The 17,740-nt window shown below is 35.8% G+C and overlaps 2 protein-coding genes across 3 annotated transcripts; one reads left to right on the top strand and one right to left on the bottom strand.

Moving 5' to 3' along the window:
* The first annotated feature begins 2,311 nt into the window (after positions 1-2,311).
* Positions 2,312-3,442, top strand: LOC147866792 (pentatricopeptide repeat-containing protein At4g18520, chloroplastic-like). Its single transcript, XM_087316780.1, has 2 exons — positions 2,312-2,773; positions 3,197-3,442. Exons 1-2 carry the CDS (start codon positions 2,312-2,314, stop codon positions 3,440-3,442), a joined length of 708 nt encoding a protein of 235 aa, XP_087172906.1.
* Positions 3,443-6,860: 3,418 nt separating this feature from the next.
* On the bottom strand, positions 6,861-17,396 carry LOC147866791 (kinesin-like protein KIN-UB). 2 transcript variants are annotated; one of them, XM_087317279.1, is made up of 20 exons: positions 17,255-17,396; positions 16,377-16,769; positions 15,089-15,189; positions 14,875-14,997; positions 14,030-14,215; positions 13,497-13,718; positions 13,193-13,355; positions 12,881-13,030; positions 11,671-11,759; positions 11,377-11,589; positions 11,155-11,292; positions 10,675-10,821; positions 10,406-10,537; positions 10,032-10,152; positions 9,866-9,958; positions 9,483-9,608; positions 8,723-8,848; positions 7,731-7,874; positions 7,526-7,654; positions 6,861-7,245 (listed from the first exon to the last, which is right to left on the bottom strand). In XM_087317279.1, exons 2-20 carry the CDS (start codon positions 16,585-16,587, stop codon positions 7,085-7,087), a joined length of 2,775 nt encoding a protein of 924 aa, XP_087173405.1. In that variant the 5' UTR covers positions 16,588-16,769; positions 17,255-17,396; the 3' UTR covers positions 6,861-7,084. The 2 variants fall into 2 exon arrangements, with proteins under 2 accessions (XP_087173405.1, XP_087173406.1); XM_087317280.1 differs by having other exon boundaries at positions 10,406-10,528; positions 17,255-17,395.
* Between the last annotated feature and the right edge of the window lie 344 nt (positions 17,397-17,740).

Here is a 17,740-nt window from a genome sequence, read left to right as displayed (position 1 = left end):
GATAGAGGTTGCACACTAATTTGTGATCCTTCACATTAATTAGAAAGAAAGAAAAACACTTTTGGATCTCCAATTGATACAATCGTGTTTCTTTAAAACATGTAGATTCATGATTCACCCTCCAAAACAACTTTTCTCTTCTTCTTTTTTGTGTAGTAAACAATTCAGTATAAGTTTTATGAGATATGAAAACAAAATCAAAGTTTCTTAGCAAGTATGGTATACCGTATATGTATGCATGTGTTAATGTATGTGAATATGACCATGGCACATAAAAGTATGTGTCTATGCTAGATAGCATGTGGTTCTCCGCATAGCCAATGGACAAGTGAGGTGTATCCAATCAAATGGCATGGGGAGGACAAATGATTATGATCTCATCAATTTGATTTTTTACTTTTCTTGTTGGGCTGCTACCAATGTTTTGGCTTCTAACACCCCCCTTCCCCAAGTCGGGTGGTTTGACTTTACAGTGGTTGAAGTACAAGTAATCATGTTCTTGTGTTGATAAAGTTGCAGGTTTATCTTACCCATGGCCATGGCTCTTTTGTGCACTATTACTTGCTTGGACACTCCATATAATTAAGTTGTGGCATATTATTATTACATTGATTGTATAAAGCACATTGGAATTTGAAATTCATGGTAACAAGTTGAAAGTTCAAATGCATGGTTTGGTTTTGACAAATTTAGAGAGTTGTGAATTGGTGGACAAACATATATTGTGGGGTCCCCACAATATGTATAATTTTCAACATGGAAGAGTTGTGAATTGGTGTGAGTACAAGCCATTTGAGAAGATGCAATTGCATATCTTCTTGATTTGATGGTTACCTTTCACCAATCATGGAGTCATTAAAAACCATCAGCTCACAATGTGCAAGCATTTGATGGTTTGGGGAAATTTGTCTTAGTGAAAGCTGGATTTTCTTCTTTCTTATTCTTATATGGATATGATATATCCATGGAAATTGGAATGATTTTTTCTCTCATTTTTTGTACTATGTAAAACTTTTGTCTGGCTCTGATTTGTTTTGCTTTACTTTTAATGTTCAACACAAAATAATGATGCATATGGGCGGCCTATATGCTTGCACTAAATATATTTTCCACGTCAATGGTGCATACTAACATAATTTGGCATATCAAGATTAGTTTTTAATAAATCATCTTTATGTCTCTCTCTAACTCTCACAAATGCTTTTAGAACAACATGAGTACAACGGTATTGATTTGAACGAAAACAACCGACGTGGCCTATTGTAGTGTGATTTTATACGTACTTGACACATGTAATGTACACAAATTTGTAGAGTGAGGGATGGGACAAAGAAAGAGGCATTCTCGAGGGGCCTTGATGGATGTGAATGCTAGCTTGTAAATATCTATGGAAACTATAAATATGAAGTTCTAACTAATGATTTTTGTTCAAAACGAACTCTTTAATAAGTGATTGGAACCAGTTGTAAATTGTAATTATAAAATGCAAACAAGTCAACAAAACAAGCAGATGTCAATGTACACACAAAGGTCAATACTAGCATATACATACTATATCTCGAATAATACTTTGTGTTTTCCTTATGGTCAAATATATAACAAGATACTCTTTTTGTGGTGGAGAAACATTGCAAAAGCCGTTTATTTTTACAAAAACTTGTTAAAAAATATCTATGAAGTGGTTAGGAATCAGGATAGTATTCTAGAACAATACAAAGAACTTGATAATATTTTATTACATGAACTTGTGCTTGATGCATGCATAGTATCAGTAAGGAAGCTTGATGAGAATGTGCACATGCATGTGCAAGTACATTGACTTAGGTTTGAGCAATGAAAATCATAGTTAAAAATGCACCCTATAAGGAGGATGATACATATCCTTGGTAGGAAAGAAAGTATCCCATAGCATTAGTTTCTATGGAACTTCAACACCTAATAAAGCTACATTCGCCTTAAATTCAACTTGTAATAAAGTTTCTTTCTCCTTGATTAAAGGTCACATACTAAACTTGAACACCAAAAAGGCATGTGTTAACTCCCCAACACTTGATGGGTTGATGGTGACACAACACCATACACCATACAAACTTTTCTACATCTCTCCTCTAATTGTTTCATGGTTTACCCTAGATTGCCCTTATGTATCTCTACCCATGGTATGCACAAAATCATTGCGCAAATATGTACCTCGTCACATCAACTCAAAGTAGAGAATGGTTTTTTTTTTGACACTATTTGTTGGAATGCATTAATCACAAGGCATACTCAGCAAGGGCATGACCATGAGGCATTTAATTGTTTCAAACAAATGGAAAATGAGTGTCTTTCTCCCAATGGAGTCACTTACCTTTCTATTTTGAAGGCATGTGGCAATTTAGGGGCTATAGAAAAAGGCAAACAAATTCATGATCAAATTCGAAGCCGAAACTTCATAGAGAAGGATATTGAGCTTGGTAACGCTTTAGTTGATATGTATGCTAAATGTGGAATGCTTGACAAAGCCCAAAAAGCACTCGAAGACCATTCTAATCACAATGTCATCACATGGTCGGCAATAACTTATGGGTATGTTCAACATGGACAAAGCCATGACGCACCCGATAGTTTCAAAAGAATGCAAAATGAGGGTTTATCACCTGATGTTATTACGTTTATTTGCACTCTAAAGGCTTGTGGAAGCATGGGTGCTATAAACAAGGGCAAACAAATTCATGATGAGGTCGTGAAAAGGAAATTGTTGGAGAAGAATATAGTTCTTGGCAATGCTTTGGTTCATATGTATGCTAGTCTCTAGATGTGGTATGCTTGAGAAAGCAAGAAAAGTACTGGAAGAGCTTCATCTTCGAGATGTGATTGCTTGGTCAACCCTTATTGCTGGCTATGCTCAACAAGGACAAGGACATGAAGCCTTGAAGTGTCTCAAACACATGAAAAGTGAGAGCATATCTTTTGACAACATAACATTATTATGTGTGCTAAGTGCACATGCTCACTCTGGGCTCGTAAACGATGCCAAAATGCTTTTTGAGATTATGACTACAAAATATTGTATTTCTCCAAACTTAGAGCATCTTAATTGCATGGTTGTAGTATTTGGATGGGGGGGGCAATTTGATAAGGCTATTTCAGTGATCAAGGCAATGCCATTTTTTGAGTATTCAGCCATAGGGATTTCACTATTGGGTGCTTGTAGGAAATGGGGCAATGTGAAGCTTGGGAGATTGACTTTGATCAAGCCGTACAACTAGATAATAGTGGTGTGGCGGTATATGTTCGCATGGCTGATATATTTGGAAGTGCTAGTATGTTAGAGGGTGCAAAAAAAATCGAGAACATGATTAGAATAAAACATGATTCTTGGAGAAAGCAAGAATATGAACGTGCCATGGATGTCTATGTCAATGAGCATACTATGGATGCCTATATTGATCATGGATGAGTTGATAGATCTTGTGAGTTTTAACAACTCATAAACATGAACACACCATTAATATCTATATCAATGAGCATGTCATGGATGCATTTACTGATGAGATTAACATGGATTTCTATATCGATGGTGGTTGTATATAAGGGAACCTAAATCTACAACCTATGAACATGAATATTCATGTATGTTGATGAACATGCAATGAAATTTCTGCCCATAATGCATAGAACTAGGGGAACTTGATTTCACAAATCAAGGGTCATGAACCCAAGCTCAGGGCTTCGAGAAAGCAAGGAATATTGAACATCAATGTACAAAAAACTATGTGTGGTTATTGTATATACACATCAAATTGGCCATGATGAGAGTATAAGGGAATCGGTTGGTATATCCAACACAACTTTTGTATTTCTTATGATTTTATAATACCATGGCACAAAGTAGAGACTGGTTGATGGGAGAAAGTGACATTTGATAAAGAGTTGTGTTTGTTGTGTGAGAGGGGCACAAAGTAAGACAAACATCACATGAAATTGGTGAAAATCAATTGTTACCAATATATTGGACCTTGGATACAACATTGTTGTATTAGAAAGAATGAAGAGGAGCATTGTTCACATTCGAGGAATATTTAGCAAAGTCGGTGTTCATACACAAAATAAATGATATTGGCCATGTGATTTCTTCAAAAAGGTTAAAGATCAATCATGACAATGTGCATGAAATGTGATCCTTGGAATTTTGCTTCAACTATAGCCAATTCATCAAGCGTTTTAGACCTACAGGGTTCCTTATTTGACGATATTGAAATAATGTAGTCTAGGCAATGAATTTATTGTGGACATTGATAAACAACTCAAAGTATTTCAAAATCCAAAAGCGTTAACAAAGGAAAACATGCACCATGAGGAAATTTAGTCTCTATGTCCCATTTTCAAATCTATTTATATATCATAGAGCTTTGGATTACAAACTATCATAGTGGCTTATCCTGAAGAATTTCAAGAGATGACAAATATCAATTATAAAGATGTTGATATCACAAAAAAATGGGGCTATTTTATGATAGACAAATCACCATCCAGATTATATCATTAAAGTTGATTGCCTTAGTATGAATATTTGGTTCTATCTTCTCAAATTTAGGATGAATGTTGTGCACCACGTTATATAGGTCATAAGGAAAGTCAAAGTTTGAATGCCTTTGTGAAAGGAGAGGTGCATAGGCAAGCCCGAAACGTTCCCTCGTCACAAGACACACAAACACACAAGAACTACTGTTGATTCAGGCTTGCCCATGCACATCTCCTTTTCACAAACACATTCGAATATTCGTGCCTTGTGTGTATAAGCCTTCCTCTCATGCACTCATTCGACTTGTGGTTAGGGGTTGATTCGGGGTTGCCCATGCACCTCTCCTTTCACAAAATGATCAAGCAATCGTGTTGTGCGTGTGAGCCCTAATTCCTTCCAGTCCATAACCCCAGTCGTTCCGCCTCACGATTTGCACATAGTGACAAATTTTCGCGACATAATTAAGTGTGAAAAGGAGAGATCGTGTTGTGCGTGTGAGCCCTAATTCCTTCCAGTCCATAACCCCGGTCGTTCCGCCTCACGATTTGCACATAGTGACAAATTTTCACGACATAATTAAGTGTGAAAAGGAGAGGTGCATGGGCAAGCCCGAATCAACCCGTAGTCACAAGACGTTCGAATATTCGTGCCTTGTTAACGTGCATTCATTCAACTTGCGGTTAGGGGTTGATTCGGGCTTGCCCATGCACCTCTCCTTTCACAAAACGATCGAGCAATCGTGTTGTGCATGTGAGCCCTAATTCCTTCCAGTCCACAGAATCCTCACATAGTGATGGATTTAAAACCTTCTTTTGGGTAACAAAAATGAAGGAATACATCTTTGTAAAGTTACCCTAGTTTGTGAATATTTCAAACATGATAGACCTAAGACTCAATGATCGTTGATGCCCCCATCAAAATCAAATTCAATGGCTTTCATATTATGCATTTAAAACTTGCTATTGGCCAACAAAATTAAAGAAATATAATTTTGTCAAACTTTCCCTAGCTACACCTCAAGGTCATGTCATGAATTGTTTCATCATTGTTGTGTTGGATATCCATTGATTTATAGAGAGACATAGTTGGGTGCAAATGTATTTGATATATATATATATATATATATATATATAACGTATACCAGTGATTGATTGCAATCTACATGACGAGCGAGGCCTAGCCAATGGAGAGGATCGAAATTAGGTTCTCTAAATTTTATGACTTTTATGTTAGATATGAGGCAGCAACGTTAAGTATGTATGGATGGTGCCAAATCTTGAAATATAGTCATATTTTCTCAATTTCCACTTTGAACAAAGGTTTTCATTCAAAGAGTATTGATTGGGGATTTACCTGTATAAATATGTGGAATAGCAACAAGCAATTGTTTCCTTTAAATTTATTTTCAAATTTGGTGCCGTATTTCTTTGATTTGGCTAGAGCTTTGTCGTGTTGTTAATTGACACCAAGAAAAGTGGTGTTTTCACATTTCACTTAGCTTGATTCAAAGTCAAAGATGATGGAGACCTTTGTGTGTAATGCTTTTGTATTTGATCGCATAGAATTAGAACATATCTACAAAAGTTGACAGTAGTAGCTTTGTTCATTTAGACAAGTTGAAATTATTTCCTCAATGCAAGTGTTCATCTTGACCCAATACCCATGTCACATGTTACAATGACACCACAAAGTTGTGTTACCATATTAATAATTTTCACAAATATATTTTTGATATAATGTGTGTGTGTGTGTGCATGTGTGAACACTCTTATCATTTGTGCCTCAACACCCCATCTCATATAGCAATGCATGTGAGCTAAGTCACATGGAAGCAATGCAACATGGGTAGTATAATGTGTGAAGCTTGAGACTCCACATTTGTCCCATGTCATGATACATTGGCATTGCAAAAAGGCCTCATTTACAAAGGAATGTAATGGTGCATCATGAAGCTAATCTATTGCATCCCTCTACCGGTTCCATTCTCTTTTGACTTCATGGTTGTGCTCATTCCTTCGTTCAAGGTTGGATACCCATCTCAATCAGCCAACCTCTTCTTCTTGTTCTTCTTCAATAATGTATTGTAATTATGCGCCACTTTGACCAAGCTTACAAGTGAAGAAATATCTCCAAAACATGGAACTTCTCAGGTGTCTTCACTATTTCTAATTTTCGATGCGGTGGCAAATCCAAGTTTTGCATAATTTCAGCCCATTGGAATAGACACTGCTTCAAACTTCTCTTTTAATTCTCTCGTCTTTATACTAGATACAATACCATTTACAAAAAAGGTATATCTCAACATTAAGCTTCAAAATATGGCTCATCTAAGGAGAACAATTGAGTAAGCTGAAAAAAACCATCACCTGTGTAATAAAAATAATCTCATTTCCCCGTTTCTTTAAGTTGAAGCATTCATTCCCTCGATTACAAAATGATACACCGTATTAACAAGATATAATATATTACAACATTTTGTGCATATCATATGTTACTACGTGTATATTGAATGAAGGCCTCACCCTCATCTCATATTCTCGCCTTGAGAAACATTTGTCATCAAGGATGAGAGGTAATTTAAAGAACTATATGCAACCTTCTCAACTCTGCTTGAAATAATGTGTTTCCAGTCAACATCCGATGGGCCAATGTCCGTATATCCTCTCTCGAACACTCCTTTGATATTCGAACTAGCTCCCTTAACGCCCCTCCTCCTATCAAATGCTTTACATTCACATCTACAAAATGAAAGAAAAAGAGAAAAAAAACAAGTTGTCTGAGGCGAATGAACACATGTTTATGTAGCATATTAATACTATATTTAGTATATTATGGTGGCACTTTGCTTTAATTACTACCCCGAGAAACAGTATCTTAGGGATGGGATAAATAACCATCTTAAATCAACTCCTTAATCAAAATGTACAAGATGCTCTCATACAACACTTTTCTCCTATCAAATTAACCACTTCTGCTACTATAGAGATAAATAATAACAAGGATGATGATATATAATACCTTGCTGTGCTAGGTGGCAAAGAGCCAACTCAATATGGCGTCTGATGGGTGACGCTCCATTATTAGCATTAGCAACTATCCATGGGAGTGCACCCTCGTCAATTAGCAATGACCGACCTCTCTTTGATCCTGTCCAAGAAACCCAAATCTAACAAATATCTATACAAAATCTTTTGAAAAAAAGAACATAAAACTCTCTTTATACCTTGAACAGCTCCTCGAGACTCGCACTTTGCAAAGTTTGCAATACCTCGGGCAACTTGAGCAAGCACATCAGGGTGCCTCGATTTAACCATGCTTAAGAGTGCCCTAATGCCACCTTCATCTCTTAGCTTCAATTGTAGCTTATCTGGAAACATTGGTTGAATAGTTTTTAAAGCCAAGTTCCAATAATATTATAGAAATTACTTTTTTCTTCTTTTTAAAATGGCAACAATATTTTCAATTTTCTACCTATTCGTAAGAAATGCCACAATTTTTTGTGTGACATCAAGATAAACCTCAGGATCAAACATCTTAATTTTATCATTTATAGCTGCTTATTGGTTGCTTATTAATCCACTTTAATCAAGAAATAAGCAATCAATTAATCCAAATTAAAGTATTAAAGATGATTAAATTAATCAAAGTTGGCTGCACATATTTAATCAGAATCTCAAGCAAATCAACTCTGACAAAAGCTCAAACATCAAATTTTCATAATGATTTCTGGAAATGCCACTCGAGGTTGTAGGTAATAAATACTACCAGAACTCATAAATACAAGTAACATTCAGAAGTTATGGATGTTTAATCAAGGGATAAAGTGGATCATTGCCCTTTACACCATAGGTCGGGGGATCAACTCCTGCACCTACCCTTTGGTTGCAGCAAAATGAGCATCAACCATCAGAGGTTAAAAAAAGTTTAATCAAGGTAAATAGGGTTTACAAAGGGTTACCTATTGCACAATCTAAGAGACAAAAGTAGCGTTTAATCAAAAGATAAAATACAATTTCCACAACAGTTTCCCTATTACACCATTTAGAAAGATAAGTTTTTAATCCACTTGAAATATCATCTGCACAAAGGTTAGCTATTGCATCACTAAGGCAAAAACCATCATGCGTTCAATCAAGTTAACATATCATTCCCACACAGATTAATTATTATACCATTAAGGGAGGCTAAAAAAAGCTTTTAATCAAGCTAAAATACCATTGCCACAAAGGTTTGCTATTGCACCAGCTACCATTCGGAGGGTCTGTGGATCTTCGGCATCCTCAGCTGTTCTAGAAAGCAATGAAATCCCACCTTCAGACATTATCAGCTCTTGATTGGTTTCTGAAGAAAAAAATGGCAGAAGAAAACATTATCATTAGCTTATACACGAAAATATGAGAAAAAAAAACTAAACGCCACTATATCAAGAGGGAGGAAATGCATAATGACTGGAGCTATACAAAAAGGCCATGTTAAGCATCCCTGGGTGAGATATCGCATTAAATAAACTCCAAGTGAAGCGTTTCAGGGTGAGATATTGCATTAAATAAACTCCAAGTGAAGCGTTTGAGGGTGAGAGATCAGATCTCTTTCTTTATGTTTCAATGGTAGTGGTTCCCAGTGCGATATTGTTTTACTTCCATTATGTTTCTCCCGATTTATTCAAAGAGTTATCAAGAGAACTTGGTAGATTTATCCATCACAATTGTTACCACAATCTCAATTACTCAATATAACATTAGACACATTGTACAATCTTGAAAACAAAAAACCCATATAGCCTCACAACAGGCAAAATGCCCAATGTCATAGTATTGAGTTAATACAAGGCTGATACAAAAAATTAGAAATAAATAAATAGAATGGTCATGCTTAAACAGTCATAACACTATGCACGCTTACTAAAGAATCCAACATCATCTCAATTATAAACTGATAATGAATGCTTGTAACCAGCAATTGAAGTAATCCATACCGTTCATTGCAAGATTGGCTATGGCTCCAGCAGCAACTCTACGGATTGTCTCGTCTTCTGAACAGTTTAGCAGCATCAACATAGAGTGAAGACCTCCGGCCTCCACTATTTTTTCCTGGTTTTTCTCTGCTTAAATGTTAAAGGACAGAGAAAAATTGTCATCTTGATACAGGCCACAAATATTTGCCTTACATTCCAGCAAACAAGACTATATATATGGCAAAACACACCAAAATACGCTAATTTGTTGAGTATTTCTCAGAATAGCTCCTTTAGAGTAGTAAATTTTGTATTACAATAGGATATGCTGGTCATGTTTTAAAAGTGGGATAGTTTGGTGTTTTTTCTTATATATATAGCAGGTTACAAGGATTTCTACATACCCTCTGCAGCAAGATTTGCGACAACTTTTACAGCATGTACCCGGATGTCAACTTCCTCAGACTCTAGTAATGAAAGAACTTTCTGCAATCCCACTGCAGTTGTGCATGGTTAGACCCAATTCAAAAGATACACTCAATAAACTGAAGAGGACAGTCAAACTTTTACCATGATCATGGGGCTTGCTTATGGTCAATCTTTGACCCACAGAGGTCTCAAAGGTGTTATGAGTGCTTGGTGTGCTTCTATGGCTTTCTGACCCAAATGAGCTTCGACCAGAATTCTTAGTCTGTATATTACAGCCATTTAGCAACGTCCATAGATTATAGCATTGTAAATAACAATAGTAACAGTATGTGTGCATGCACATATCTAGTACCACAATTATTAATAAGATTGTATAATGTATTGACATATAACAGATAGCAGATAATGAATAACGGATATGGACACAGACACGGACACGGACATATGCATAAGCCCATATTGGTGAACATTGATAAACACTATACTTTCATTTCGAAGGAGAGATAGGCATCTACCTCATCTGCTCCAAAACTGATCTGGCCTAGCTGACATTTTAACTGCTCAATCTCATCTTCAAGTTTTCTCCTTTGACTCGTTTCATCTTCCAGTCTTATGCTAAGCATTCTAAGCTCCTGTCCCTGTTTACCCTTGTCAAAGACCGTAAACATTTCAGCAAACTTCCTTAAACCTTGAGGATTTCACTGTCAGCAGAAAAAATAGATTGAAGAACTATCTTTGATATTCTTCTAGCGATCCTCCAGTCAAGGTACAGTATAATTCTTACCTCTGCAGATCCAATGTTGCCATTGGAAAATCCAGAGCACTTAGCCTGGAGCTCTGCTTCTGCTTGTAGCCTCAGTTGACGTTCATTCTCTAATCGAAGTTTTAATTCAAGAATTTCATCACTGAAATCTTTAGATGAATCAGTCATCTGGAATATATAGATTTTAACTGTTAGTATCATTTACTTTTGCTACTATGCATAAGTACTATAGATAAAAGAACTAAAAAGACCTAAACATTTCATTATTCAAAACAAATAATTATAATACCAAAGGATAATAAAACTTTATCAAAATTTGTTGAGAGATTATTTATGAGCAGAAATTCCAAATATTGGAAGATTTTTAGTTAAAAGATCGCAAATTTTGAGAGGCATATAGATATGTACAACGAATTAAAGGTAGCTTTTTTAATATTGCAAGTGCAAATTCGATCAATTTTCAGGTTCTTCTTTTTAATATCAGACATATGCACTACATACCTCTTTCTGATGTTGGATGTTATGAATATTTTTCTTCAGCTCAGTTTCTATCCTTTGTCTTTCAGTTCGTTCACATTCAAGGCTTTGCAGTGCTTCTGAATGCTCTCTTTCAAGTTTAGCCATTTCAGCAGCCATTGTCTGGAGATGTAACTCCAATAAGATTTCTGTATTACTTGAACAATCAGTACTTCTTGGCAACAAAACAAAGTAAAATGTATATACCTCCAGAGCATTGGCAAGCTTCTTTTCAGCTTCACTTGCACAATTCCATGCTTCTTCCAATTTTTCTTGGAAGTCCTCCTTTTGTTCTATCATAAGTCTGCCTTGCCTCTCGTTCTCTGCTATCAGCTTCTCAAGCTCCATATCCAACCTACGACATAGGCTTTTATAATCAAATTCTTCTTTTATCCGCACCATGTTCTCGATCTTCATTGCCTGCACTGCATGGAAGTGATGGAAGTCAGAACCTGTACATGAATGTACAGTGGTTACTTCAGGTAAAATACCATCACGTACTCGTTGACCAAATAGTATAGTGCTTGCTGTTTCTCCCCTATGCCGTGGAGAAGGTCCTATAGTAATTACCAAAGACGTGCGTGCAGTACCTGAAAAATCACAGTATAACTTTAATACCATGCTATATAAATATAGTGAAAAAATAATGTTAGGGTCAAAAAAGATGTTTGGGGCATTACTGTTACTAATGCATATGTTTTGTACCTCAAAGTTAATAGACCCATATATGCATAGGTTTGCATTTGAAAATTCATTCAAAGTCAATGTGAAGATTTGATTTTACACAAGGCAACACTTCTATGAATTTCTAACACTTATTTGCCATATAAATATAGTGAAAAACTAATGTTAGGGTCAAAAAAGATGATTGGGGCATTACTGGTACTTATGTATATGTTTTGTAGCTCAAAGACAATGGACCCATATACGCATAGGTTTGCATTTGAAAACTCATCCAAAGTCAATGTGAAGATTTGATTTTACACTGGAGGCAACGCTTCTCTGAATTTCTAACACTTCTTTACAGGGTGATAGGGTGATTCAACATGAAGAAAAGTGGGGAAGCAAACAGTGGAAAGGGCTAGAATAGAAAGTTGTGTACGAGCCTGTTTCTCCAGTCAAAAGAAATGTTGCATGATAAGGTGAACTATTTTTATAGAACTCGTCTTCTAATAATCTCAAATTTTCAAACTTTTCTATGATTAAGAGATTATGCTTAATCTTTTCTTTTTCTGACTCTATTAAACATTCCACTTTTTAACTTCCATGTATGGTATATAGAGGAAATTTAAGAGGACACATGCGACAAAATTTCTATGATGATAATGGGAGTAACTGACTTTGTGATAGCCAAAAAGCTAAGGCAAGAAATGAGGTAATGTCATATATATCTCTATCGTGAAGTCTAAAGCCTGCTCGTGACTCAAAAAATTTGAAGTCAAAAGTTTCAATGGTATTCATTACACAATTTGCTGAAGAAAGCACTCATCGTTAAATTTCTCATCCAAGAAGTTTAAATGCCAAGAATAAAGGCATCTTCCACAGCATCTAATGTGAATGTGATAATTCAAAGGAATCAAGTCAGATATTGGGTTAAATCAAAAGTGAAAACTTTACTAAATCTTCATCATTATGTAACAGTAATCATATTAAACTGAAGTGTCTTTAAAACATAGTTGTTGAGTTTGTATAGAAATTAGTAGGAAATAACCTCCAAAGGAATCACGAAGCAGCCTTGTGAGCTTTGAATCTCTGATTGGAACATGGGAACTGCCTTCAGCTATTGCGTTGATACACTTCCCAAGAGATGTTAGTGACAAATTTATTGATTTTGCCTCCTCCAAGCAATGGCCCTCACTCCCTATAAGGTCAAAAATAGAAAACTGAATTTCATAACCCGGTAGCTTGAATTCGTTTTTTAAAATAGTTTGCAAAAGAAACAAATAAACACCAACAGCAAAGCAGAAAGAAAAGACAAATGTATTAAAATATATAAATAATATTGTATCCTTGGGTCACAAACCAGATTTGTCTAGTCGTTCAGATCCAGCAAGATCCACCACCACTAGCTTGCTCTTTCTGACTATTGGAGCTTTGAATTCTTTGACCATATGTACACCAATTCCATTCTCATTCATAGCAATCAAGTCTCCTGTTTGTCCCTTAATATGTTTCTTCACATTAACCTACAGTTAGTCAGCAAAAGAAAAAGCAAAGTTGAAACACAGATTGTTTCTCTGAAATTCTACATGATCAACAAAGTACACTTAACAAACGATAGAGCAAAATCTAGCAGATTATAAAGGATTCCACATAGCAAAACTAACCATTAGTATTGCATGGCTTCTAGAAGATTCCGTATTAAGCTTAGTATTAGCCGCAAAACGATTTGCCTCGCCTATTCGAAGGAGCTCTAAAAAGCTATGTTGGTCTCTTATATGTACAACACTGGCACCTGGCAATGACACATCCCCTGTCTTTGGGTCTTCAACTATTGGTATATTGTACTTTTCTGGAGCAAGTAGATCTTGTACTGTTTCCATGTATAGCTGTTTGCAAGCAATAGAAATTTTTGACTTATCTATAAAAACAACTTTATTACAAATAATTTAAGAAAATTCCCATGCAAGTACGACAATATTCCACTAATATATGTGTATATAATGCCATTATTCCATCAGTGCAAGGATTTTAATATTTTGCAAGCCAATCATAAAGTTACAGGATTTATGATGTGAACAGAATAAAAATCTCATCTCCAAGACATTGAAGTCCAACTAAGCATAGTTTTATATTAGGGTGTGTAAATATCCACATCAGTTAAAATATGTACCAATACAGTTAAACAGCAATGCTTCACCTGTAGATATGATACAGTGATAGAATCATTCTCTGGAGATATGTCTGCAAGGATATCCTCCATGGCTCGTACCATTATTCCACGATCTGACGTGTCTTCATCACCCAATCTTCCTAATGTAAAGGTTTTCCCTGTTCCTGTCTGCCCATAGGCCATGACTGTACCATTGTATCCTTCTAAGACACTCTGCAAAACACTCAATTAGAGATGATCAGTTGATTATGTTTCTGTTGAAGGAAAGTTAAAATGCACCATAAAACCAACTCCTGACTAAAGTTTCACGTGTAATAACTTAAAAGCCGCATAAATTCCCTGCTATTAGAACTATAGCTCTGAGATTTGTGTGTTGACATCATGTTCTAAATTATGTACATATTACAGTGTTGAGGTCAAAATCCTCCATCAATGTACAATTTGAAGACATAAATGAGAGGTATGATCCCAGATTATGCTTCACAGATCTTACCATGGTTTGGGAATACTGAACCAAAGGATGAAAACAGAAAACATAAACACAAATCCTAAACCCTAGTTTTGGTTTCATAGATCTGTCTTTTTGGTTTTCTGCTTTATAGGATGAAAACAGAAAACAGAAACACAAATCCTAAACCTGGTTTCACAGATCTGTCTTTTTGTTTTTCTGCTTTATACGTTTCTAGCTTTTAGCTAGACACTTACCCTGAGTGTTGCACTTATCTTCCTTTCTTGTGCTGCCATAATAGCTTCTCTCCAGCATAAATTTAAACCAAAAATATGACAAGAGCTTATTACACACACTCTCTTGAAAACAAGCACTACAAACAAATTTCTTAGAACCAATTACACTAAAGGAGCAACATGACAACCTCAACTACGGGTTTCGCAACAACTTCATAAACCCTTTTCTGGGAAGAAAATTCTGTAAGAACTTCATCAAACTCATAGGTTTCGCAGTCCCAGTTGTTCTTTCTTAGCTTCAACCTTTTTAGCTGCAATCAAGAGAACTTGCTCAGAAAAATCAAAAAATAAATACGACATCGACCAGAAATGGCATGCAAAAGACAAAGAGAGGAAGAGTACCTCAGGTTGTAATTCAACACAATCTGCAAAATCTGCATCTGCAATCATCTCTTCTGCATTTCTTGGTCTCAACCTCACAGCTACCCGAACTCTTCCTGATACTGAGCAAAAGTAATGAAATCACTCAGAATAAAGAAAATGTGATTCTGTTGAAACTTACTAAACAAAGTATGCCTCAATGATGTTCAAGTTTGACAGCATGAAACCAGATATAATGAAAATACACAACATATATGCTTTGTTCTTGAAGTACAGACAGATCAGTTGTTCTATTTTCATCAGCATTTGTGCTATTGACAAAGATCATCAATTCATCACATCAGAAGATGAAAAATATAACATCCACATCCCATTAGACACTATCTTAAAGTATCGCTAAATTAGAACTAAAATATAGTTATCAGACAAAAATTCAGCTAAATACAAGAAGAACTCTAATCGGAAGTATGAGCTTCAAAGCTATCAAAAGACATCTTATGATATACTCATATTGAAACTAAAAAATGTTCCAATTATCTAACAAATCAATTTCAGCTAAATGCCTGATTAAGTATATGCAAACCAGCCTCCCAGTTACTTGATATACACTAAATAAAACTAAAACGTGCTTAGACTAGTCATTATACAAAAACTGAAGAGTTTTTTAGATTAGCTAGCATACAAAACTAAAATATGATTAGATTAACTGTCATATAAGAAGATGTCTGGATTAACTATTGAGAAAGCATCAACTAAATGCCTGGTTAAGTGGGTGCAAAACTTGCCTCCCTATTCACTTCTATACCCTGCAGGGTATATATGATATTCCTCAAAATAAAATATATATAGGTTAATTATCATACAGAACATTGCTAAAATGTCTAGTTAAATGGATGCAAACTATGACATGTTAAGTGAATGTAACTAACCTCCCTATTCACTTCTTCCATTTCTTTCTTTGGACCACCTACTTATGATACCCTGAATTAAAAGATGTTTTCATTAACTATAATACAAGACATCATCAAAATGTGTGACTAAATGGATGCAAACTAAAATTCACATTCTCTTCAATGCAAAACTAGAACATGTGTAGCTTAACTATAATGCAAAAACTGAAACTGTCACACAGAAACAAAAACGTTTCTAGATTAACTACCAACAAAAACATTTAAAATGTTCGGTTCAGTGAATGTAACACTAACCTCCCAAATTGCATTTTCCCTCAAATTAAAACTAGAACACATTTAGAGAAACAACCACACAAAAAATCAGCTAAATGTGACATCCATAGATGCAAACTACTGACCTTCTGATTCATTTTTTCCATTCCGTATAGACAGAGAAGTTTGCCGTCTGCTGGAAGGTATTGAAGGCGATGCATTCTTCAATCTATTAGCCGAAGGAGTAGATGGTGGAGAAGACCCATAATGCCTACTAGGAGCATTATTACTACTATTCACTGAAAGAGGTCTTTCAAGCTTCGGAATAGCCCGAATTGGTCCATTCCTATAAGCCATTCTTTTTCCCAACCAGATCAAGCTTCCTTTGTAGCTTCTCACGAACCTTATCCTCTCTGTTTGAACCTTGGCAAGAAATCAAAGCCACCCATTGTATCTGAATTACCTCCCTTTGCGCAGCAAAAAGTGAAACTTCCCATCACAGTAAGGAAGACATCAAAACTGCACATTGAGCCAGAGTACTGCCATTGCCAAAAGAACAGTATAATCAAACCAAAGTCACGCCCTTGGCCAAAAGAAAAGAAAAATATCCCTACCAAAGCAGAAGAGAGATCAAAACCAACCATGTATCCGGAATACCACCATTTTCCCCATAAAATGATTGAAGGAAATCAAAATTTCCTAGTAAGGTAGAGTATTGCCCATTATAAGTAAACCCGAGGTTACATGTAGCTTTTCTGTGAGCTGACAAGTTTTTCTCTTACCGCTATCAAAGGAAGCCAATCAAAGAACAAGAGTTTGTAACACAAAATGCAGGATCCAAAGAAGGGAGAAAGGAAGATTAAACTTCGAGACGGGTGGATTGTATAGCTGAAGGTACCGGTGAGTGTGTAAAATGGGCGAGCAGGAAAGACGAAGTAAAAAAAACGAAGATCTGAGGAGAGGAAGACCCAACTCCAACAGGGGGGGGGGGGATGGGAGACTGAGAAAAGATGAGAGAAATTACCGTGATGGGTTGTCGTCAGCTATGGCGAGAAAAAGGAATACTGGTCAAGCAGATCAAGACCAGTTTCTTTATCTCTCTCTCTCTCTCTCTCTCTCTCTCTCTCTCTCTCTCTCTCTCTTTCGTTCTTTCTTCCTTCCTGCTTCTTCTTCTTCTTCTTTTTCCTCTTCCTCTTCCTCTTCTTCTTCTTCTTCTTCTTCTTCTTCTTCTTCTGTTGTGTGAACATTTTTTTGTGTTAATTATTTTCTATTTCTTTTTCTGTCCTAAATATAATTTTTATTTAAATCCCAAAGTTCTTTAATCCATTTTTTATTTCTATTTTTTCCACCCATCTTGGATGAGGCTCCCCATGTCATATATGATATACATACATACATACATATGTATGTATATCTATATTCTATATATCTTCAATAACATATACATATATATATAACACACCTTCTCCGCCCTATTTGCCGAATGAACTCTCGAGCAATGATGAGGGAG

Source organism: Azolla caroliniana, unplaced genomic scaffold, assembly GCF_043228905.1.
Source record: "Azolla caroliniana isolate FFs.n. ecotype wild unplaced genomic scaffold, voAzoCaro1.0.p SCAF_3, whole genome shotgun sequence".
NCBI classification, from domain to species: Eukaryota; Viridiplantae; Streptophyta; class Polypodiopsida; order Salviniales; family Salviniaceae; genus Azolla; species Azolla caroliniana.
This window is presented reverse-complemented; position numbering and strand designations above follow the sequence as displayed.

Coding starts and splice junctions, on each gene's coding strand:
- LOC147866792 (XM_087316780.1), top strand. CDS start 2,312: ATGGAAAATGAGTGTCTTTCTCCCAATGGAGTCACTTACCTTTCTATT. Junction 2,774..3,196: donor TAGTTCTTGGCAATGCTTTG/GTTCATATGTAT, acceptor GGGTGCTTGTAG/GAAATGGGGCAATGTGAAGC.
- LOC147866791 (XM_087317279.1), bottom strand. CDS start 16,587: ATGGCTTATAGGAATGGACCAATTCGGGCTATTCCGAAGCTTGAAAGA. Junction 11,293..11,376: donor AGCTTGCCAATGCTCTGGAG/GTATATACATTT, acceptor TTACATCTCCAG/ACAATGGCTGCTGAAATGGC. Junction 9,609..9,865: donor CGCAAATCTTGCTGCAGAGG/GTATGTAGAAAT, acceptor ACATTTAAGCAG/AGAAAAACCAGGAAAAAATA.